Source organism: Rhinatrema bivittatum, chromosome 4, assembly GCF_901001135.1.
Source record: "Rhinatrema bivittatum chromosome 4, aRhiBiv1.1, whole genome shotgun sequence".
In the NCBI taxonomy this organism is placed as follows: Eukaryota; Metazoa; Chordata; class Amphibia; order Gymnophiona; family Rhinatrematidae; genus Rhinatrema; species Rhinatrema bivittatum.
The window spans coordinates 279,391,070-279,415,803 of NC_042618.1; the positions used below are offsets into that span (position 1 = coordinate 279,391,070).

A 24,734-nucleotide genomic window follows, 5' to 3' on the forward strand; every position below is an offset into this window, starting at 1 on the left:
GCAGAAGGTCGTGGAGGGCGTCAGCTCCATAAGCTATTGCCGCCTCCAATCTATCAGCCTGAGACGTCTCTTCTGCAGAGAGGCCCGCAATCGCCTGAAGGACCTGGGCCCAGCGTAAACGAGCTCGCATGGCGAAGTTAGTGCAGATTGCGGCCCGCACCCCTAGGGCGGATACCTCAAATATCTTCTTGAGCTGCACCTCTAGCTTCCTGTATTGTATATCCCGAAGGGCCGCCGCCCCCGTGACCGGGATAGTGGACCTTTTCGTCACCGCGGAGACCGCTGAATCCACCTTTGGAAGTAGAAGAAGCTCCAGCGCCTCCTCCGGGAGCGGGTAGAGCTTATCCATGGCTTTGCTGACTTTCAACCCTAACTACGGGGTATCCAACTCCCGGAAAAATATATCTGTCGAAGAAAAAAATGAAAAGGAAAAACCACCGCCGGTCCCGTGAGACCTAGCAGAACTGGATCCATATTGGCCTCCTGGCGGACCACCACGGGTGGAGCCTCTATCCCCAGCTCCTGGAGGATGGCCGGGATGAGTGGCGATAGCTCCTCTCTGCGGAACAGGCGGACTACCTTGGGGTCATCCCCCTCCGCCGCCTGTGTGCCTTTTCCCGCGACGGGCTGGGCAGCGTCATCCGCCCCCGTCGCCTCGGCCCCCCTCGGGGGCTCTTCGAGATCAGCAGTATCCACCGTGGAGGAATCTTCGGAATCTGACTCCTGAGGTACGCCCCGGGGCCGCTGTATCCCTCGCGAGGGCTCCCGGGCGCGCACCGCGGTCTTTTTCACCTTGTGCTTACTTGGTGGGGCCTGGTGGGGGCCCTCCTCAGAGCCCCCCCCCCTCGGGAGCGCGTGCTACGCTTGTATTTAAGTACCTTGCGCAGCAAAACCGCGTAAATCCTCTGAAAACGAACCCGAGTCAGACGAATCGGCCCCGGAATCCCCCCGGGGCCGAAGCCCCTCCGCGACGACCCCTCCCGCCGCGCCCCGCTGCGGGGAAAACACGGGAGGTAGAGCGGAATCACCCGACGCGGTCCGCGTGAATTCCCTGCCGGTGGCCAAAATGGCTGCCACTCCCGCGCTGAGCGGGAACACGTCCTGAGGCCTATCTAATTGGCCTACCCCTCGCGGCGGCGAACGCGCGCTCCGGGCCCGAGCCCCTCGCGATGTCCCGGACGTTCCTTCACCGCCCGGGACGCAGGCCGAGCAGAGGCCCTCCCGGGACAAACGCGTGCGCGCCGATCCGCAGGCCTTGCAGGGAGAACCGCGCGGCATGCCGGCGACCGCGGGAAGAAAAAAACTGAGGCGCGCGTCAAAATTAATAAAAATGAATTTGGCGACCTTCCCCCCTGCCAGCGGCGCCCCCCCGCATGAAAAACGAAGGAGCAGCGACGCCTAAGCAACGGAAAGCCGGCCACAACAAAATAAAACAGAAACAATTTTTTTTTTTTTTTTTAAAAACGCTGACGCCGCTGTCCCGGGTCCTGGAGCCCTAGTCCTGCAGGGGTGAGTGAACCGGGCTCCCCGGTGTCACCCCTGACGCTGCCACTAGACCAGCCGGGTCCTCGACCCTGGCAGCGGCCTCAACCGGGGGAGGGTAGTCCCCTCAGGACCTCTCAACCCCCCTGGGAGGCAGGGCACCCGGGACGAAGGATTAAAAGAAAAACAATTTAGCATAAAACAACTAGGCCTAACAAAAACTAGCCCAAAATTCAAAACCTGACTAACCACCAGAATCAGGTCAGGCAGGGCTGTGACCAGACCTGCACCATCTACTGGAGACAGAGTAAGACTGAGGGGCTGTGACTGGCACAGGGGCATATATGGCTCCGCCCACAAGTTTTAGTCTGTCTCCATCTACTGGTGCGGAGTCACAACCCAGGTGTCCTGGACTGATCCTGGTACGTACAGGGAACTATATCTTTTTTGAGATGCGGTGACCAGAATTGTACACAGTATTCAAGGTGTGGTCTCACCATGGAGCGATATAGAGGCATTATGACATTTTCCGTTCTATTAACCATTCCCTTCCTAATAATTCCTAACATTCTATTTGCTTTTTTGACTACTGCAGCACACTGAGCTGGCGATTTTAAAGTATTATCCACTATGATGCCTAGATCTTTTTCCTGGATGGTAGCTCCTAATATGGAACCTAACATCGTGTAACTACAGCAATGGTTATTTTTCCCTATATGCAACACCTTGCACTTGTCCACATTAAATTTCATCTGCCATTTGGATGCCCAATCTTCAAGTCTTGCAAGGTCCTCCTGCAATGTATCACAGTCTGCTTGTGATTTAACTACTCTGAATAATTTTCTATCATCTGCAAATTTGATAACCTCACTCGTCGTATTCCTTTCCAGATCATTTATATATATATATATATATATATATATATATATATATATATATATATATATATATATATATATATATATATATATATATTGAAAAGCACCGGTCCAAGTACAGATCCCTGAGGCACTCCACTGTTTACCCTTTTCCACTGAGAAAATTGACCATTTAATCCTACTCTCTGTTTCCTGCCTTTTAACCAGCTTGTAATCCATGAAAGGACATCGCCTCCTATCCCATGACTTTTTAGTTTTCGTAGAAGCCTTTCATGAGGAACTTTGTCAAATGCCTTCTGAAAATCCAAATACACTACATCTACCGGTTCACCTTTATCCACATGTTTATTAATCCCTTCAAAAAAATGAAGCAGATTTGTTAGGCAAGACTTCCCTTGGGTAAATCCATGTTGACTATGTTCCATTAAATCATGTCTTTCTAATGCTTTACAATTTTGTTCTTGAGAATAGTTTCCCCTATTTTTCCCGGCACGGAAGTCAGGCTCACTGGTGTATAGTTACCCGGATCGCCCCTGGAGCCTTTTTTAAATATTGGGGTTACATTGGCCACCCTCCAGTCTTCAGGTACAATGGATGATTTTAATGATAGGTTACAAATTTTAACTAATAGATCAGAAATTTCATTTTTTAGTTCCTTCAGAACCCTAGGATGCATACCATCCAGTCCAGGTGATTTGCTACTCTTTAGTTTGTCAATCTGGCCTACTACATCTTCCAGGTTCACAGTGATTTCGTTCAGTTCGTCTGACTCATCACCCCTGAAAACCATCTCTGGAACTGGTATCTCCCCCAACATCCTCATTAGTAAACATGGAGGCAAAGAATTCATTTAGTCTTTCTGCAATGGCCTTGTCTTCCCTAAGAGCCCCTTTAACCCCTCTGTCATCTAATGGTCCAACCGACTCCCTCACAGGTTTCTTGCTTTGGATATATTTTAAAAAGTTTTTATTATGAGTTTTTGCCTCTATGGCCAATTTCATTTCAAATTCTCTCTTCGCCTGTCTTATCAATGTTTTACACTTAGCTGGGTATGGCTATAGCAGGCGTATTCACAAGATAATACAATGATGCTATGCAATTTTAACTTGGACCCCCTATCAAGAATGCCAATATGGAATAAACTTCAATCACAACTAGTGTAGCATTGACCCTACTGAGAATTACAGAGATTTAAAGCAGCATGGCACCTCACTGACCCATTTTAAAACAGTGATGAAAAATACTGACTGAGGTAAGAGGAAGAAGTGGGGTATTATGCCTCATTTTCTTCTTCTACCTACTTCAGTTTCATTTAAAAGGTTTATTGGTCTAATCAATGAAAATATGAAGACTATTTTCAGTTTATAATCTGAGCATTTATGGACTGTGTTTTAAAGTTATTACATCAATAGAAACTATTTTATGAGGAGAAAGGAAAAGAGAAGAGGGTGTCCACAGTACAAAAAAAGATCTATACAGTAACCCCTAAGAGTGTTCAGAATACATCTTCTGAAATAAAATTTCAGACCTGCGAGTATCATTTGTGACAGGCAGAAGAAAAGTGACACTACTGCTTTAAAAATGGTAACAACCTTACCAAATCCTGCTTGCTTGAGATGGTGCTGAGATAGTCAGTTATATTAGCGAGACTGGTATCTATAGGAGATAAAGAAATTTAGTTTAGTCTTTTGATTGGTCATGTCTTTCTGTGGAATACCTGAACTTAAACACGTTAAAAATATACACCTAACATGATACAATATATGTAATACATAATTTGTTGATGTATAATGCTTAATGAAGATGAATTTAAATCAACTACAACAGCATAAAAACATCCTAACAAATTAAACAAAACCATGTAACCTATCCTTCCTAAAACCCCTCACACAGGTTTAGCCATGTTCTATAACCCAGTTCCAACCAGTGCCTCCTAATACATAGGGATAGTAAGTTTGATAACTATGAGCGGGCACACATACCAAAGAACGTAGTCTTTCTATAACATACGCGCATATATGCATGCATGTTATAAAACAGGCTGAACGTGTGTACTTGTGCGCACAGTTTTATATGGATACGCACATGTGCGCGCAAATGCCGCCTCTACCGCTTAAGAGGGGAAATTTTATAAGGGACGTGTGCTGATGCCATTACTAGTTTTCCCAGTTTGTTCCCAGTTTGCCCAGTTAAGGGATAGGATTTCCCAACCCCCCTAGTTTAAGACTAGCCTACATTTTTTAATTTTATTACTTACACGCCATCCATAGCAGTAGTAAAGCTGTGCAGCAGGGGACCCTGGTGCGAGCTTGTGAGCATAAAATACTTACATGCACATTCCATGTTAAAGTCCTAGAACACCCATGTCCTGCCCCGACCACACCCTGCCACTTTTTTGGGCTCTCTCACTTGTGTGTGCACCAGGAGATAGCAAATGTTGCTTACTTGTAACAGGTGTTCTCACAGGACAGCAGGATGTTAGTCCTCACATATGGGTGACATCATCAGGATGGAGCCCAATCATGGAAATCTTCTGTCAAACTTTCCAGAACGAGATCCAAGATGGCCGCGGATAAATGAACGGCTGACGCCGAGCTCCGGAGCGAAACTTCTTAATTTTTGCTTTAATATTTCCTGAAATATTTCATTTTCACCTCTAGCTGGGTTGGCAAGATGCCCCACACAAAACGAAAAGCAAAAATTAGAGAAAATACCTCTACTCTGATTTCCTCTGCTAGACAGCCCCGAATCGAGGAGGTCTTTGCTGGACTAGTGCAAGTACACCCTGAGGGAGGAGCCGCTGGAGGTTTCAGCGGGGAACAGACGTCGAGCCCCTTGGCTATCGAGACATCGTTGAGCCCGGGTGCACCTTCCACACCAGACCACCCGCTCAGAAAGATGAGTTCTGAGCAGATTTTTACTGCCCTGCTACAGGAAAGTACTGCTGGGGAAGCCGTTGTCCAGAGAAGAAGTGACGGAGTTTCACTTTCACTTTCACTTCCTTCGGAGAGCCTGAGTACAGCCGGCTCCAGAGACCGACTAGACCCAGCACAGCAGCGAGCCGAGGAGAAAGGTGAGCCCTTGGAAGAGAGGAAGGGTGACGAGGGAATCCATGTTGTATGCGGTGTTTCTGAATTTAATTCAAATAAAGTCACTTTAACAGAGATAATGCAAGCTATAACATCTATGGAAAAATCGATTGTGTCTCTGACTATAATGGTGAAAGAAAGCATTGAGAAGCACAAAGATACAGAAAGGAGAGTAGAAAACTTGGAAAACTCTGTTAAGGGAGCTGAACAGAAAATAGCAGAACTGGAGCAAATTCAAGGAAATCTAATTAAATCTGAAAATATGCAGATGGTAAAAATGGAAAATTTTGAAAATTCCTTAAGAAGAAATAATATTAGAATATTGAATTTTCCAAAACTCAGGTTATTATCCCATCGTGAACTTTTCAAGAACTATTTAAATCTTCTTAAAATTCCTGAGCAAGAGATTTCAACGATTCTTAAAATTTATTACCTGCCTCAGAGGGATAGAGGGAAAAGTTCCGAACAAAATTGTAAGGAAACTTCCTCATATGAATTAACAGACATACTAGAAAAATCTCATGATTTAATAGTTGAAGAAAGAGCTACTCTCTTCATACAATTCGCAACACCATCTGGTAGAGACTTAATTCTGAGAACTTTTTTCCGTAATCAGCATTTAAAATTCTATGGATATCCATTAAAAATTTTCCCGGATATAACCAAAAACACTCAAATCAAAAGGAAAAAATTCATAGCTATGAGGGAAGAAGTTATTGCCAGAGGTGCAAAGTATATCCTCAGATATCCATGCTACTGTTTGATCATCCATCAGAATTCACGATATATATTCAGAGAACCGGAACAACTACGGGTATACCTTGACTCCCACTCTGTATAATTCCAGGGGATGGGAAGGTATTATTGGAAAGGCACTGGTTAATTTTGAAACATTTTGTAAGTTATGTTTTATATTGCCTAGTAACACTGCTTGTTCTACATCTTGGATCCACAAATTTCCTATAACTACACGTAGGGTGAAATTGTTTTGTTTTGGATATTAATTCCGGTAAAATATAATCATTTACTTTGTAACCAGATGTGAAATTCATGAACGTTTGTTCTGTATATTTTTTTTGAAAAATCAATAAATAAATAATTAAAAAAAAAAACAAAAAAAAACTTTCCAGAACTTTGACTGGCCCCTACTGGGCATGTCCAGCATGGCACTAACCCTGCAGCCAGTAGAGGTCCCCCTTCAGTCTTATTTGATAGCTACAGGCAGTGCCGAAAAAATAAAACAAATGTTACGAACCCAACACCACGGGGCAGCGGGCGGGTTTTGTGAGGACTAACATTCTGCTGTCCTGTGAGAACACCTGTTACAGGTAAGCAACATTTGCTTTCTCACAGGACAAGTAGGATGGTAGTCCTCACATATGGGTGAGTACCGAGCTGAGGATGTCCGAACATGCACCAAATGTACCCAACGGCGTGCAACAGGCACAACAACTGGGGTGGAATTTGGTAGAGGGCATCCTGAACCCCACCGGGCAGGCGGAAGGGTGTTGGTATGTCACATCGGAAATAGGTTACGCAGGACAGATTGGCCGAAGATGGAATCTTGTCTTCCGGCTTTGTCCAAGCAATAGTGGGCTGCGAAAGTGTGGAGAGAACTCCAGGTGGCAGCCTTGCAAATCTCAGGAAGCGGCATCGATTGTAGGTGTGCTACTGAAGTCACCATGGCCCTCACAGAGTGTGCTTTAACACGGTCTTGAAAAGGAATGCCTGCTTGCTGATAGCAAAAAGATATGCAGTCCACCAACCAAGAGGAGAGAGTCTGCTTACCCACAGGTTTCCCTAATTTGTTGGGATGGAAAGAGACGAATAACTGAGTGCTCTTCCTGTGGGTAACTGTACGGTCTAGGTAGAACGCTAGAGCCCGTTTACAGTCAAGCGTATGCAGAGCCTGTTCCCCTGGGTTGGAGTGGGGCCTGGGAAAGAAGATAGGTAGTATGATGGATTGATTAATGTGAAACTCCGAAACTACCTTAGGCAAAACCTTAGGGTGAGTGCAGAGTACCACCCGGTCCTGCAGGAGTTTAGTGTAAGGCGGATAGTTAACTAGGGCCTGTAATTCACTAACCCTGCGAGCTGAAGTGATCGCCAAAAGGAAAATCACTTTCGATGTGAGATATTTTAGGTCACAGGAGTGAAGAGGTTTGAATGGTGGTTTCATGAGCCATCCGAGAACCAGATTAAGGTCCCAAGAAGGGGCCAGAGGACGTAAAGGTGGCTTGATATGGAGCAAGCCTTTCAGAAAATGTGTTACGAGGGCTTGTACTGAGATAGGGATATCCCCGACACCTTTATGGAAGGCGGCTACTGCACTGACATGCATTCTGATGGAAGAGGTCTTTAGACCTGATTCAGATAAATGCCAGAGATAGTCCAAAAACCTTGGGATTGGACAGGAAAAGGGATTGCGAAGAACACCATGATGTATACCTTTTCCATTTATAGGAATAAGACTTTCTTGTGGAAGGTTTCCGTGAAGCAATCAGGTCACGAGAAACTGAATCTGAAAGGTTGAGTGGTTGAAGGATTAACCTTTCAACATCCATGCCATCCGGGACAAGGCCTGAAGACTGGGATGGCGTAGACATCCGTCGTTCTGAGTGATCAGAAGCGGGTCCGCTCCCAAGGGAATGTGCCTGCGAATGGAGAGATCCTGGAGTATGGGAAACCACACTTGGCGTGGCCAGTGAGGTGCTATCAGGATCATGGTTCCCTTGTCCTGACGGAGCTTCACGAGAGTCTTCAAGAGAAGAGGAAGTGGAGGGAATGCATAAAGCAGACCAGCTGCCCACGAGAGGGAGAATGCATCTCAGGGCTGAGAGCGCTCGCTCCGAATGAGGGAGCAGTAATTGTCCACTTTGTGGTTCTGAGGGGACGCAAAGAGGTCTATTTGGGGATAACCCCATTGCTGGAAGAGAGAGGTCGCTACCGTGGGGTTGAGAGATCACTCGTGCAGTTGGAAGACACGATTCAGTTTGTCTGCCAAGACATTGTGCACTCCCGGCAAATAGGTGGCCCTGAGGTACATCGAGTGGGAGAGCGCTTCCGCCCAAATCTGCGCAGCTTCCTGACACAGAAGAAAGGAGCCTGTGCCTCCCTGCTTGTTGATGTACCATATGGCCACCTGGTTGTCCGTCTGAATCAGGATGACGTGATTTGATAGGCAATCCTGAAAAGCTCTGAGAGCATATCGCATTGCTCGAAGCTCCAGGAAATTTATCTGGTGTTTGGCTTCCTCTGGAGACCAAGATCCTTGTGTCTGTAGATCGTTCACATGGGCTCCCCACCCGAGGTTGGAAGCGTTGGTGGTGAGAATGAGTTGAAGATCTGGTAGTTGAAAGGGCAGTCCCTGGAGGAGATTGTTCTGATCTTTCCACCAGGCGAGAGATAGACGGAGTGCGTCGGTGATGTGGACAATGGTCGACAGAGGCTGAGTAGCTTGAATCCATTGTGACCTCAGAGTCCAATGCATCAGCCTCATGGCCAGGCGGGCCATTGGTGTGAGATGGACTGAGGACGCCATGTGTCCGAGAAGGACAAGGAATTGCCGAGCTGTTGCTGTTTGCTGAGACTGCAACTGGTGAGCGAGGGACACGAGGGTTTGCACTCGTTGTTGAGGTAGAAAGGCTTTTGCCTGTAAGGTGTCCAAGTTTGCCCCAATGAAAGACAAGGTTTGAGATGGGACTAAATAGGATTTCTCATAATTGACGAGAAATCCTAGAGAAATTAGAGTGTGTAGGATCAAATCCAGGGATGATCGAGCGGCTTGCTGGGTTGGGGCCCTGATTAACCAGTCGTCTAGATAGGGGTAGACGTGAACACCTTCTTTCCTGAGAAAGGCTGCGACAACTATGAGACATTTGGTAAAGACTCGTGGTGCCGATGCTAGGCCGAATGGAAGCACTCGGTATTGATAGTGCTTTGGGCCTACTAAAAACCTGAGGTACTTGCGATGAGCTGGAGATATCACAATGTGGGTGTATGCGTCCTGGAGGTCCAGAGAGCACAGCCAGTCTCCTCTTTGTAGAAGAGGTAGAAGTGAGCTCAAGGTTACCATCTTGAACTTTTCCCGCTGGAGGTACTTGTTGAGGGCACGTAGGTCCAGAATTGGACGAAGCCCCCGGATTTTTTGGGGATCAAAAAGTACCGGGAATAGAACCCTATGCCTTGTTGCGAAAGAGGGACGGGTTCTATTGCTCTTAAGTGGAGAAGAAGGGAAACCTCCTGCTCCAGAAGGACAGAGTGGTCGGTTACTCTCCACGCTTGTAGAGGTGGTGAGTCTGGTGGAAGAGCAAGAAAGTTTAGGTGGTAACCCTGAGCGATGATTGCTAGCACCCATTGGTCGGTTGTGATTGATTGCCACATGCCATGAAAATGGCACAATCGACCTCCCACTGGTATGCTTGGCAGAGGAATCAGGCTGCTGCTTTCCAAGGGAAAGTCAAAAACCTGAAGCAGGCCTCGGCTGGGGAGCTGCTTGTGGCTTTTGCTTCTGGGGCTGGCGAGGCTAAGATTTTTGATAAGGCCTCGTAACTCGGGACCTTGCTGGTGGAGGATAGTACCTCCTTGGGCGGAAGAATGACTTCTTAGAGTCCTTCATGAAGGGCTGTCTAGGAGGAAAGTCAGAAGGTATCGATGAGAGCTGTTTGAGGGTCTCATGATGGTCCTTTAATTCAGCCACTATTTGCTGAATCTGTTCACCGAACAGATTATCACCTATACAGGGCAGGTCAGAGAGCCTGTCTTGTACTTATGGGCGAAGGTCAGAAGATTTGAGCCAGGCCCAGCGTCTTGCCGAAAGGGCAATTGCAGACACTCTAGTGGAGGTGTCGATATCGTAAGCTGTTCTTATCTCATGCTTTCCTGCCTCAAACCCCTTGTTGACAAGGATTTGAAGATGTTTTTGGAATTGGTCAGGCAGGGTTTCAGAGAAGTCCTGTATTTGCTTGAAAATGACCCTGTTGTATTGGGTCACATACAGCTGGTAAGAAGCAATTCTGGAAATGAGCATGGCCCCTTGGAACACTCGTCGACCAATGTTGTCTAGGAACTTGTGTTCCTTAACAGGAGGGGTAGAGGAGTGAGGCTTCGTCCTTTTTGCTTTCTTTTGAGCTGATTCTACCACAAGTGAGTGATGGTCGAGCTGAGATTTTTGAAAAGCCAGGGGCTGACTGTACTAGATAGGTAGTGTCAGCCTGTATACTGGGGCAATGGATCCAGGATTTTCCCAGTTCTTTTTGAGAAGGTCAAGAAGAACTTGATGAATGGGAATAGAAGTGATCACTTTAGGGGCCATCCAGGAACTGGAGAAGCTCCATCATCTGGTGCCTATCATCTTGCTCCGTCTGAAGCTGAAAAGGGACCAATTCCGACATTTCCTTCACAAAATTAATGAAAGAAAGGTCCTCTGGAGGAGAACGCTTTCTACTTTCAGTAGGAGAGGGAGGTGAAGGTAAGTCATCAGTGTCTGTGGCAGTATCATCACCCCAGGTGTCATAAGGATCAGCAGGCTGACCTGTAGGACGAGAAGGGGGTTGGATACCCGAAGGGCCCGGCTGAGGCTCCGAGAAAATCGAAGGAATCACCAGGGGCACCGTGGATGCCCTGGGGGGTATCGGTGCCGGCATCGAAGGCATCGATGGCACCGATGTGCGTATCGCCCCCGATGAATGAATCGGTGGTGAGGGACGACAAGGCATCGATGGTTGAGGCAATACCCCTGAAGGAGGAATGTGGAATGGTGTTTCTCCTCCCAATGAAGCAGTCATCGGGGAGCGCACCGGAGCCATCAGAGACCCGGGAATCACTGGTGGAAGGGTGGTCATGAGCGCCTCCATCCGGGATAGCAGTGGTGCCAGCACTGCTGGAATCGGGTTGGTGACTGGTTCCACTCTCAGTGCAGGAGGAACCTGGAGTCGATGCATCGTCTTGTTGATGGCCTCCTGGACCAGCCGGTCCAGTTCTTCCTGGAGACCTGGGGCAATCAGCCCCGGCTCCATGACAGAAGAGGGAGGCTGAGGCACAGTCGGAGGGACCACCTTTACAGGCGGAAATCGCGACTCCCAAACCCCGATCGGGTGAGGGTGGCCTCTATGTCCCAGTCGCAGGAATGGTCGGTGCCGTTCCTGGACGGGGCTTCTTCGATGGTGGCTCGAACGGTGGCAAGGTCGATGATTTCGCTCCCTCGACGGTCCAAGACTTACGATGCCGATGGCGATGTTTCTCCCTATGATCCCCTCGATCTTGAGGGGGAGAAACGGGAGTTGATGGCCATGAAGACGTCTATGGCGGGCGGTCACCGGACGGTTGTCGATGCTGGTGTGACTTCAACGGTGCCGGTTCCTATGATGTCGATGCGATGGACGGCGTCGGGGTGTGAGCACGGAAAAGGAGTCCCATCTTCTCCATTCTGGTTTGCGACCGTTTGGTGTCATGAGGGCACATTTGGTGCAAGTCAGGACATCATGCTCACGGCCTAAACACATTACACAGACTCCATGAGGGTCTGTGATAGACATGGTGCGAGTACAGTCCGGGCTCCGAAGAAACCCCGACGCCATGGCCATAGAAAAAAATCGAGCCGCAGTACGGTCGACGGCCAGTAGGCCGCGAGGGCCAAACTCGATGGTAATCAACAAAAAACGGTGAAAAACTTACCGGAGCACCACAGCCTGAGAAAGTTAGAGGAGGGACCCCTGTGGGGCAATTTAATTTTAATTAACTCCGTGAGGAAAATTCCTGTCAGGAATCTCTTCAGAGCTCCTAAACCGCGAGGCTACTGCTGCGCGGAAAAAAGAAGACTGAAGGGGGACCCCTGCTGCGCGGAAAAATGAAGACTGAAGGGGGACCCCTGCTGGCTGCAGGGTTAGTGCCATGCTGGGCATGCCCAGTAGGGACCAGTCAAAGTTCTGGAAACTTTGACAGAAGTTTTCCGTGATTGGGCTCCATCCTGATGTCACCCATATGTGAGGACTACCATCCTGCTTGTCCTGTGAGAAATATACATACACGGGTGACTTTTAAAATCCGTTCGGTGTGCATCAACCAGACATACTCAAGTATCTCCCAGTTTTGGCGCACGCTGGACTTTTAAAATTCACCCCAAAATGTACAAGCAGCATAAGTAAACTCAGAACTAAAAATGTGACCTAATCTCCAAGAAACCACTTGCTTTTTTCTCTCTAATAGAAAGCAGCATAATAAAACTCACATTAATTCCCTAACATATCAGTGGAAGTACACAAATTCAGATGGTCCCTCATACCTGGCAGGAGCTGAGAGGAAAACCAAGGAAGCCTCATTATTGTTGACTACCTAAGCTACCATATTCAACATATGTGGACATGACACTACTTTCAAGAGAAAGCAGGATGTAGTCCTCACATATGGGTTACGTCACTGGACGGAGCCCTATCATGGAAAACCTGTCAAAGTTTCTAGAACCTTTGACTGGCACACTGAGCATACCCAGCATGCCATGATCCCTGTGTCCACAGGGGTCTCCCTTCAGTTGCGTTTGTAGCAAAAAGCACGAGCGAAAAAATAAAATAATAAAACTGTTCGGACCCAACTCCACGGGGTACCGGGTGGGTTTCATGCTGTCCTGGGAGAACAACTGTTACAGGTAAGCAACTTTGCTTTCTCCCAGGACAAGCAGGATGGTAATCCTCACAAATGGGTGATTAGCAAGCTACAGGCTGACTCATATTACAACAGGCCAATAGCAGACAACTTGTGCAGCAGGCACAAACCTTGGGGTGCTATTGGCAATGATGAGGCAGCCTGAAATCACAGCAGGTGGATGTGGAACGAGTTGGGGATTATACTGGAACAAAGTTTTTCAAGACAGATTGGCCAAGGCAGAGTCTTGACGACTTCCTTATCTAAGCAGTAGAGGGCTGCAAATGTGTGAAGAGAGCTCCATGTCGCAGCCTAGCAGATGTTGGCAATTAGTACTGAACAATAGTGTGCTACCGATGTTGCCAAGGCCCTTACAAAATGTGCCTGCACTCACCTTTGGAGAGGAAGGCCTGCTTCCTCATAGCAGAATTTGATACAGCCTGCTAGCCAGTTGGAGAGAGTTTGTTTGCCCACTGCAACTCCCAGCTTGTTTTTGTCAAAAGAAACAGAGTTGGGTGGATTTCCTATGGACTGCAATGCGGTCTAGATAGAATGCAAGTGCACGCTCACAGTCCAAGGTGTGCAAAACCCTCTCGCCCTGGTGAGAGAGAGGCCTTGGGAAAAGATTGGGCAGACTATAGACTGAGTAAGGGGAGAGACTGTGTCCACCTTAGGAAGAAATTTAAGGGGAGTACGGAGGACCACTCTGTCACGGAGGAACATAGTATAGGGTGAGTATGCAACTAGGGCTTGTAACACACTGACCCTTTTAGCAGAGGTGATGGCCTCGAGGAAAAGAACTTTCCATGTTGGAATTTTAATGTTATAGGAATGCAAAGGCTCGAACGGGGAACGAATGAGCCTTGTAAGCACTACATTTAGGCCCCATTCTGTAACCGGTGATCATAGAGGAGGATTAGGTTGTAGAAAACCCATAAGCAGACTCACAAGGAGTTGAGCCATGAACAAGGCATCCCCCTACTCAGTGATAGTACTCTGAGATGGAACTGAGGTGTACACGTGCGGAGGATGTCTGGGGACCAGAATCCGAACGGTATCCTAGATAGCCTAATAGAGATGGAGTAGGGCAGGAAAAAAGGGCAATACCTTTCTGTGCACGTCATTTTGTAAATCTTGCCCATTTCGAATGGTAAGATTTACATGTGGAAGGGTTTTGTAAAGCTACAAGTACCTGAGAATATCAGTGAGTCTGTGTTATGAGGTTGACCAGTGGGTAGGCGAATTGCGAAGTATGGGGAAGCATACTTGGCTAGGCCAGTACAGGGTTATGAGAATCATCGAAAATCTGTCCTGCTGTAGCTTCATGCGAGCTTTGGCCATGAGCGGTAGCAGAAGAAACGTATATAGGAGGCCTTTATTTCAGGGGCAAGCAAAGGCATCCATGGCTAACGCATTTCGAAGCCTGTGTAGGGAGTAGAATCTGTCCACTCTGTGGTTCGATTAGAATGCAAGAGGTCAATGGTTAGTTGACCTCAGCGCTAGAAGATTTTGCATGCTACACATGGATTCAGAGACCACTTGTGGGGATGGAGACATCGATTGAGATAGTATGTTCGGTATGCCTGTTAGATAAGTGGCACAGAGATGCATGGAGTGTGCAAGGGCCCGGGTCCAGAACTGTGCGGCTTCCTGGCAGAGCAGATAAGAGCTTGTGCCTCCCTGTGTTCGAGTACCACATTGCCACTATGTTGTCTATCTGTATCCACAAAGTTGTGTGTGAGGCAGTGTTTGAAGGTATAAAGTACATAATGTATGGCTTGAAGCTCCAGGAAGTTGAAGTGAGACTTTTCATGGAGCGGCGTAGACGCATTTTGGGTCTGGAGGGTGTAGATACGAGCTCTTCAACCCAAGTTGGATGTGACCATGGCCAAGATCATCTGAGGATTTGGTTACTGAATTGGTGATATGGATCAAGGTTGAAAGCGGTTGAATGGCTTAGAGCCAGTGAAATCTTAAAATCCACTGAGTTTTTCTCATGGGTAGTCTGGCCATATGAGTGACATGGATCATGGAAACCATGTGGCCCAGCAATGAAAGAATTGATGGGCTGAAGCTATGTTGCATGCGCGCAGAGATGTGGACAATTTGATAGTATGTCTGCGCGGTTGTTGGGCAGGAAGGCTGTTGAGACTGTAGTGCCCAGATCTGCTCCATATGGGATTTATGGTAGTTGATCAGAATTCCCAGCCAAATGCAGTAGATTTATAGTAAGTCTTAGAGAATTTAGAGCTCCTTATTTGGATTGACTCCTTGTTGGGCAGTCGTCCAGGTAAGGAACGCGTGAATGCTGTTCTTTGTAGATGAATGGCAGTCACTGCTAGGCATTTGGTGAAATACACAAGTTGTCGAACCTAGTTTGAATGGCAGAACTTGGTATTGAAAATGTTGACGACTCACTATGAAGCGTATAGAAAGTCCACAGAATAAAGGCAACCCCCTTGTTGTAGTAAGGAAAGCATGTTACCGAGAGACACCATTTTGAACTTTTCTTTCTGAAGAAATTTGTTGAGATTTCTGAGGTCCAGGATGGGTGGAGTTCGCCTGTTTTCTTTGAAAGTAGGAAATAGCGGGATTAAAATCTTCTGCCTTGTTGCATCTAGGGAACAGTATCCAGAGCCCTGGTCCTCAGTGGGATGAACTGTTCTGTTCTCTGGTAAGGTTGAAAAATACAGGAGCCTGCCCGGCTGGTGGAGCTGGTGTAATCTGGATATCAGTTGGTCTCACTCGGGAGCGGTGAGAGGTCCTAGCATCCCTGTTTGCTGTGCAAGAAACGTAGAGAGCTGTCGCAGGGTCTCTCAGTGGTCTTGCAATTGAGCCACTGTCTGTTGGACCTTGTGTACGAAGAGATTATCTGCAGTGTATGGCAGAAGCCAGGTTCCCATCTAGCAGAGTCCTGTTGCTGGCAACGGGAGGATGTTTTGAAGCAGTCACATGATGCTTGAAGTTCATGTGGATGGCAGAGAGGTTCCCTTGGTGTTGTGCCAAATATAGCTGGTAAATAGCAATATGTGACACCAATATATTCTTGGGAGAAGTTACGACCTAGACCCTCCTGAAAACATCTGGTCCTTTTTAGTGACCAGGTCGAAAGGGATGGTTTCAGACACGTCCTTTACTTAGGTCTCGATGGAATCGGTGCCGATGTGGGGTTAGAGTGCCCATCGCCATTAGAGGATCCCGGGATGGGTATAGGGGTCCGTGGAGGCTCAGAAGGACGAGTCGACGTCGATGAATTAGTCTGTCGTTGGGGCAGTGCCACAACAGTGTGAATATCGATGGCTCCAGTGTTAGTAGATTCCGGAAGGCATCCATGACAGCCTGACGGACGAGGATGTCCAGCTCCTCCCTGGAAGCTGGTATAAGTAGCACAGCTACAGGGGGAGACAGGCTAGGCATTACTGGCACTTCCACATGAATCTGTGGTGGCTCAGTACCTGGCACCGGGGTCGGTGGGGAACACCTCAGTGCCTCAGATGCAGAGGAGCATGGAGACTCTTGTACCCAGGCCCACTTCGCAACTGGCTCAATGGACATTGATGCAGATGCGGTATCAGTGCAAGCACCGAATGCAGAACCATGTCGGTGCTGGCAATGTTTCCCTCTGTGCTTGGCCCGGTCACTCTCCAGCACTGAGGAAGATGCCACTGATGTCATGGATGGTGGTGATGGATGGTCACCGTGCCGATGATTCCCACAGTTCTTGGCCTGGTCATTCTCCAGCACCAAGGAAGATGCCCTCACTGTCTTGGATGGCATTGGTGACGGACTGTCCCCGTGCCTTTACTGCTCCTGGCATTGTGTGTCATCCAAGGACTAGACGGGGCTCTGGTTTAGAACCCAAAGTATGGGGCATTTTCTTTAATCGAGGCCATCGATGTAGGTATTGATGGTGGCTTCAATAGTATCAACGAGGGAACCGACAGGGGCATTGACGGTGGCAATGGGAACCGTGGATGTCCCAATCCCTCTAGCCCTGATGGACCCGTGGAAGATCACAGCAAGGACACTCACGGGCATCGTGGGGCGGACCGAGGGTGATAGCCATAGGGAGAAAAGAGGGCCACAATCTTTTCTCTGGGGTAATCTGGGGGAACTGATAGTGAGGTAACAGGAAAACAGGGCATAGTACTTACAGAGCGACGATGAAATGTACGCGAAGGGAGACCCGTATAGGGAAATTATTTATGAAGTAAAACTTCAAGTGTTTCAGTGAGGAAAAGTTGTGAGAAAAATTTCACAGAGCTCCTAAATGCGAGGCAAACTGCAGCGTGGAAAGAAAGACTAAAGGGAGACCCCTGTGGACACAGGGATCATGGCATGTGGACATGCTTAGTGTACCAGTCAAAAGTTCTAGAAACTTTGACAGAAAATTTTTCCATGATAGGACTCCGTCCAGTAACATCACCCATATGTGAGGACTACCATCCTCCTTGTCCTGGGAGAAAGTGAATGTTTTCTATAGAGCTATACAAGACTACTGTGAGGTACTATGCTGCACTGTCCATCCTGAACATGCATCAGTGAGGCAGCAAGATATAGTTGCCATGCTTCCCAAATAAAGATCCAAGACCTTTTTCAGGTATGGCAAAGAAAGCAGGAAATACAGAGGTGAGATTGGAAGAGAGGAAAAAATGAGGAATATCTGGAAGATAAAGGGAAAAATATTTTATGTTCAATTGTCATTGTAGAAGAGACTGGAGAAGAACCACAGCCAGTAAGAAGAGGTACTTATAGTAGTAATGTAGATTTTTCACCATTTACAAAATAAAGGGCTGGCATAGAACTGGCAAAATTGAAAAAAAGCTATAGGGCTAGATGTGATTATACTCTAGGATATTAAGAAATTTCAGAGGTCTTCTGGCAAGTCTGAAGGATATGCTCAATCTTTGGAGATGGGAATTGTTCCATGGGACTGAAGGACAAATAATGTCCCTCTTCATTAGAGAGAAAGTAGGAAGGAAGTAGGAAAATACAAGCTGGTTAACATCACCAGTGACTGGTAAATTAATGGATACTCTACTGAAGGAGAGGATAATTTTGTAACCTGCACTTAGTTTACAGTTCAAGGTGGCATATAAGTAAGTCATAAAAAATACAATAAAAGTCTACAATAATAACCGACAAGACTCACAGGCTCACATTAAGAAGAAAATCTTCCTGCTAGAAATAGAAAATTCCACAGTCTACCTGCTGGAACAGATAAGTGAAGTTATCTTAAAGCAAGCAGCATGATTTTATCAGAAGTAAATCATGTCAAACAAATCTGATTTCTTTGATTGAATGAGAATTAGATATTGGGCGCATGATAAAATTTCAAAACTTGGTTTTCAGCAAACCTTTTAATAGTGTCTCACTTAGGAGGCACATACATTGAGCAACTTGAGGGTGGGCTCTGAAGGTGGTAGACAGAATTAGAAATTGGTTTAATTTGTGAACAGAGTCATGGTAAAAGTAATTCAATCGTCAGAAAGATAGGAAATACTGTACCGTTATCCGTGTCTACCTACTTCACGGGTGAAGCACAGATGTGTAGAGGGTTTGTCAACAAATGCAGTATACATTTTTCTTTGCAGCCTACCCTCTTTCCCAGAAGCTTCCACGACAACCTATATCCTATCTCTACTTGAAGGAAGAGCCTTGGCTTGGGCTTCACCATTATGGGAACGTGAAGATTCTATCCTGAATGACCTATCAGGATTTCTGAAACTTTTTAAGTCTGTCTTCGATGACCCGGCTCGCCAGACTGTCACTGGATCTGCTCTGCTTAACCTCCAGCAAGGTAATAAGCCACTTACAGACTATGTAATCAAATTCAAGACTTTAGCATCTGAACTACACTGGGACATATGATGTCTACGTGCTATCTTCATGGAGGGCTTCAACTCTCACTTGAAGAACGAACCGGTGGCTCATGATCTACCTGATACCCTTGAGTCTCTTATGGAACTGGCTGGGAGAATTGACCGCCGTATTTGAGACCGAACTCAAGAGGGTAGGAGTCCTCGAAAGTCCACCTCGGGAGCTAACCATCCTAATCATGTGCCTATTGCCTCAAGCCTACCATCTGCTCCCTTAGAAGAAGACAAGCCTATGCAACTAGGCTGAAGTCATTTAACTTCTAAAGAAAGACGTTTTCACAAACGCATGGAGTTATGCATGTACTATGGCCAATCTGGCCACGCTGTCCAAACCTGTCCCATCTGTCCAGGAAACTGACGGGCCTAGGATCTGTAGGAGGATTTCTAATGTAAACCGGTATGACGTTCCCCACTAATACCGGAATATAGAAGTCTATAAATAAATACATAAATAGGCCTCACCTCTCCAACTCCTCCATTATCTTTACCAGTCTCACTACTCTGCAGAAGCCTTGAATTTCAGACCTTCACTCTCATAGACTCCAGAGCCGGAGGAAATTTCATCTTAAAATGCTTAGTAGAACACCTACAGATTCCTACCACACCAATAGCTAAGCCATTGCTATTGTCTTCAATCCATGGGGAACCACTTCCTGGAGAAGTTTCATTGATTACCTAGGCCATTGGCCTGCGCACAGGAGCTTTACACTCTGAATCCATTTCCTTCCTTGTATTGGAAAAGGCCATGCACCCGGTGGTACTTGCTGGTAAGCAAAGAGATGAAGATCGGTGTAAAAAATGCCTTTATTAAAAAATTGCCTGACTCTGGCTGAGTTTCACTCTTGTAGGAGCTGCCTCAGGTGCTGTTTCTATCCTGTCATTGTCAACATCAGCAGGAGACTTTACCACATACCGAAAACTCAAGTCTCCTGCCGATGTTGACAATGACGGGGTGAACACAAGAAATGTGCTCTCTTATATACGTTTTGACACAAGGCATTGAACAAACTGGAATGCATTAAGAATCATGCCTGTTTACCAGCTTGAGATTACGAATAAATAACTTAATACATGCGGGATTGACTGTATTAACAACACAGATTGATATTGGCAATCGGTGATGACTTTCCACTGAATCTTTCAAAATAAACAGGATAGAAATAGCCCCTGAGGCAGCTCCTGCGAGAGCGAAACTGTCAGAGTCAGGCAATTTTTTAATAAAGGCATTTTTTACACCGAGCTTAGTCTCTTCGCTTACCAGCAATATTGGATCGGCTTCCGCTTTGTTTTTTGGGCCCGGTGATACTTAAGACTGCCTTGGCTACAAGATTATATGCCACAGTCTGATTGGGCCACACTGGAATTATCCCAGTGGGGACCTGGCTGTCATGGTAGGTGTCTCGCGGAAGTCTCGCCGCTAATGTGCATGCCCACTACACCATCGTTACCTGGCTTACCTCCACAATATGCCTCCTTCCAGGATATCTTCTCTAAACAATCAGCAGATGTATTCCCTCCGCACTGGGTTTTTGACTGCGCTATAACCCTGAAACCTAATGCGGAGCCTCCAAAGGGAAGAGTTTACCCTCTTTCTGCAGCTGAGACTAAGGCTAAGTCCGCCTATATACCACAGAACCTTCAAAAAGGTTTCATCAGACCCCCCAAATCCCCGGCTAGTGCAGGATTCTTTTTTGTAGGGAAAAAGGATGGCACCTTATATCCCTGCATCGACTACAGGGGTCTGAATGAAATTACCATCAAGGACCAGTATCCCCTGCCCTTGATTTCTGAACAGTATTTGACAGACTCCAGGGAGCCAAGATATTTTCTAAACTGGATCTCAAAGGAGCTTACAATTTGGTGTGCATTCGTGAAGGAGATGAATGGAAGACAGCTTTTAACACCCGCAATGGACACTTCGAATAACTAGTCATGCCCTTCGGATTAAGTAACACACCTGCAGTCTTTCAAAATATGATTAACAACATCTTACAGGACTTACTATATCAATGTGTAGTAGTATATCTTGATGATATTCTGATCTTCTCACAAGATCTACAAACACATCAAGAGGATGTCAAGAAGGTTCTAAGACACCTGCGGGAATACCACATACGCAAAACTAGAGAAGTGTGAGTTCTACATGGAGCCTGAACCCTTCCTGGGCTACATTGTTTCTAAAAACAGGTTTCAGATGGACCCTAAGAAATTAGAAAGCATCTGGGATTGGCCCCAATCTACAGGTCTGAAGGCACTGCGCCGCTTCTTGGACTTCACGAACTACTACCGTTCCTTTATTAAGAACTACTCATTATTGACAGCTCCTCTCACTGCTATGACCAGAAAGGGAGCCAATCCTGCCAACTGGTCATCCTAAGCCATATCAACCTTTTTGACTCTCAAGGAGGCTTTTCAAAAGAAGCCATGCCTCCATCATCCAGACCCGCATCGCCCATTCATCGTTGAGGTCGACACATCGGACATCGGTGTGGGAGCAGTTTTAAGCCAGTACAGCTAATCCATTGTGCTCCAATTCCTGCTCTTTCTCAAGGCGATTCTCGCCTGCAGAAAGAAATTACGGAATTGGAGACAAAGTTACTCACAATCAAGCTGGCCTTTGAGGAATGGCATCCTTGGCTGGAAGGCGCACAACACCAGATAGTAGTATACACCGATCACAAGAATTTGGAGTATCTTAGACACGCTCAATGACTCAATCACCGTCAAGCAAGATGGTTATTCTTCTTTAAGAGATTCGATTTCCTCTTGAAATACCGTCCGGGAGAGAAGAACACTCGGGCTGATGCCCTGTCACAATCCTTCTCACCTCAGGATGTGCCTGACGAACCCCATCATATCATTGACCCCGGGAGAGTGGTCCTTGCAGCCACTCATGTCATACCCGCCGGGAAGACGGTTGTGGCTAGAAATCAAAGGAAGAAACTGTTGAAGTGGGCACACGATTCCCTCCTAGCCGGCCATCTTGGACAGAGTCACACTTTGGCTATGTTACAGTGGTATTACTGGTGGCCAACCATGAAAAAGGATGTACAAGCTTATGTGGGTTCCTGCACTGTATGCATCAAGCAAAAGCCACCAGCCGGACGTCTGTGGGGTCTGCTACAACCCCTGCCAGCACCGGATGAACCCTGGATACATATAGCAACTGATTTTGTGGTAGACATCACTTCCCAATGGGAACAATACCATTTGGGTCACCGTTGACCGCTTCTCCAAGATGGCACATTTCGTAGCCTTACCAGGATTACCTTCTGCTGTGGAGTTAGCGAAATTGTTCATCATACATACCTTTCACCTTCATGGAATGCCTAAGCATATTCTGTCTGACAGAGGAGTACAATTCACTGCCAAATTCTGGAGAGCCTTATGTGAAAAATGTGATATCTCCTTGGACTTGACCTCCACTTACCACCCTCAGTCTAATGGTCAGACAAAGAATGAACAGAACACTTAAACAGTTTCTACGGTCCTACGTTAACTCAAGACAGAGTGACTGGGCAGAACTGCTGCCTTGGGCAGAATTTGCTATCAATTCGTATCCTGCTACATATACAGGGTCTTCTCCCTTCCAGCTCGTCTATGGATGGCAACCGCTTTCCTCCTCTGCCAGTTCCTTTTTATCTGTGGCTTTTCCTGCCGCACAGGCTATTACAGCAGAGCTATCTCAGCTTTGGAAGCAAACGAAGGACCTTCTCCTCAAAGCAGGACAGAAAGCATAAAAGATCTACAATGCTCACCATTGAGAGGCACCTCAGTTTCAAAGTCTGGCTGAGTACCAAGTTCCTCCATCTTAAACTACCTTCAGTATGCTTTGCACCTCACTATGTAGGACCTTTTGCTATCCTTTGGCGCTTGGGAAATCTGACATATAGTTTAAACTACCTCCATCTATGAGAATACACAGCGCTTTTCATGTCTCTCTATTAAAACCCTTGATGATCTCAGAGTTCTCCAAGACCCCAGAACCCACAAATCCGGACACTAAAGATGACAATGAATATGCTGTAGATGACATCTTGAATGTCCATGAGAGAGGCAAGATGTGGGAATACCTCATCTCCTGGGAGGGCTATGGACCAGAAGAAAACTCATGGGAACCTCTGGCCAACATCATGGATAAAGACATGGCACGTCAATTTCATCTCACACATCTTCGAAAACCCAGACCACTAGGAAGAGATCCTGGAGGGGGCCCTTTGAAGGGGGTTACTGTTGCGTCCAATTACAGACGGCTGCGACCGCTCTGCCTCACCTCTCTTCTACCCTTTTCCTCCTCCCTGGGAAAGATGGCTGCCTCTGGTGTTGATTGCCGAAACCCTGAGTGTCTCCCACACAGCATGGGCGTCCCCATCCATCATGCTTCTTCCTGAGGCTACCTAGGCACGCGCATGCCCCCTACGCTTTTGAATACATAATGGCGGGAACCTCAGGGGTGTCCACACCACATGTCGTCAGTACCTCCGGGTACATAAACCTCCACTCCGCTATAGCCCAACGAGTTAGCAAGGACTTTGGTTTTGCTACTCTGACCACTTCTAAGCTGCTCGCTTGTATTCCTCTCTACCCTCTGGGGTAATTCACTCCTACGGAAGCTCTGGGTACCCACTCCTTGGGGGCCTCTCGCTTCTATCTGCCCTTCGGGGTTCAACTACCTAACCTAGGACACCCGCTCCTCGAGGATACTATCTACTTTCTTCCAGGATCCTTCGGCACTCCTAGGTACTCACTCCGAGGGCCTAGCCTGCTCAGGGTATCCTGCACCTTGGACCTCGAGTCCCTCTCTCCATTCTTCTACCAAGAAAGTTACCAGCACTGCCACTCTGAGTATCGATATGCTCCAGTTCTCCTTATTCCACCCTTCAGGTACAGCTTATCCCGTGCTGCGGAACACTACCCAACCTTGCTACATCGGGTGAGACCATCATCTATGGAGTCTGTCTTGAGCTTACTGTGATATCACTCTGTACTATCACACTACAGTACTATCCCTTCCTTGAAGCAAGATTCAACTTACATCAGCAGTACAATAAAGCTTTCTTCCCTCAGTGTCTGCTTACTAGAGTCTAGCCTATCATTGTGGTTCCCCACGGGCCCCTCCCTGTGGGAGGAGTCATTGCCACTTTGACCAAGATTCCGCAATATGCCGCAAACCCAACACTTATCAAGCTAACTTTAAGATAGCCAGGTATGTTCAGTGGTGCAGCCACATGCTAAATTTCTCAGCTAAGTTAACCAGAGAAGTTTAACTAAAATAACCCCAATAAGTGCTCTAAGAAAACTTGAGGAAAGGGCATGTGCTTAGCAGTTAAGATTAAATGAAAAAAACTGCAGAACAGTGCATTTGAGATATAGAAATACAAGGGAGCAATATGTGTTTTTTTGAGAGGGGAAGAGGCTGATACTGATTTATAGTGAAAAAGACCTTAGGATCATGTCAGATTATCTCAAGGTAACAAAGTAGTGTGATAAGGTGGTGGTCAAAGCTGAAGGGATGCAAAGGTGTATAGAGAAACACATAACCAACAGATAAAAGGAGTTGGTAATGCTTCTATATATTTCATTGTTGAGAACTCACCTAGAATAGTGTTCAGTTCTGAAGGCTGTACCTTAAAAATGGATATAGACAGCTGGATGGATAAGGGCTATTAAGACATTTGGGAAAGGTAGATTTTTTTTTCTTTGACTATATAGTGTTCTCCCTTTGTGTGTTTATTTTTGTATACCAAATACAAAGAGAACATTATGGA

The 24,734-nt window shown here is 46.7% G+C and overlaps 1 protein-coding gene across 5 annotated transcripts in view; it reads right to left on the minus strand.

The window, feature by feature from the left end:
- Positions 1–24,734, minus strand: part of LOC115090703 (lymphoid-restricted membrane protein-like) — a 1,037,620-nt gene that overhangs the window by 498,416 nt on the left and 514,470 nt on the right. For all 5 annotated transcript variants that reach the window (XM_029600146.1, XM_029600141.1, XM_029600144.1 and 2 more), the window contains exon 17: positions 3,958–4,016. In XM_029600146.1, the coding sequence (XP_029456006.1) occupies positions 3,958–4,016 (59 nt within the window). The remainder of the gene's footprint in view (positions 1–3,957; positions 4,017–24,734) is intronic.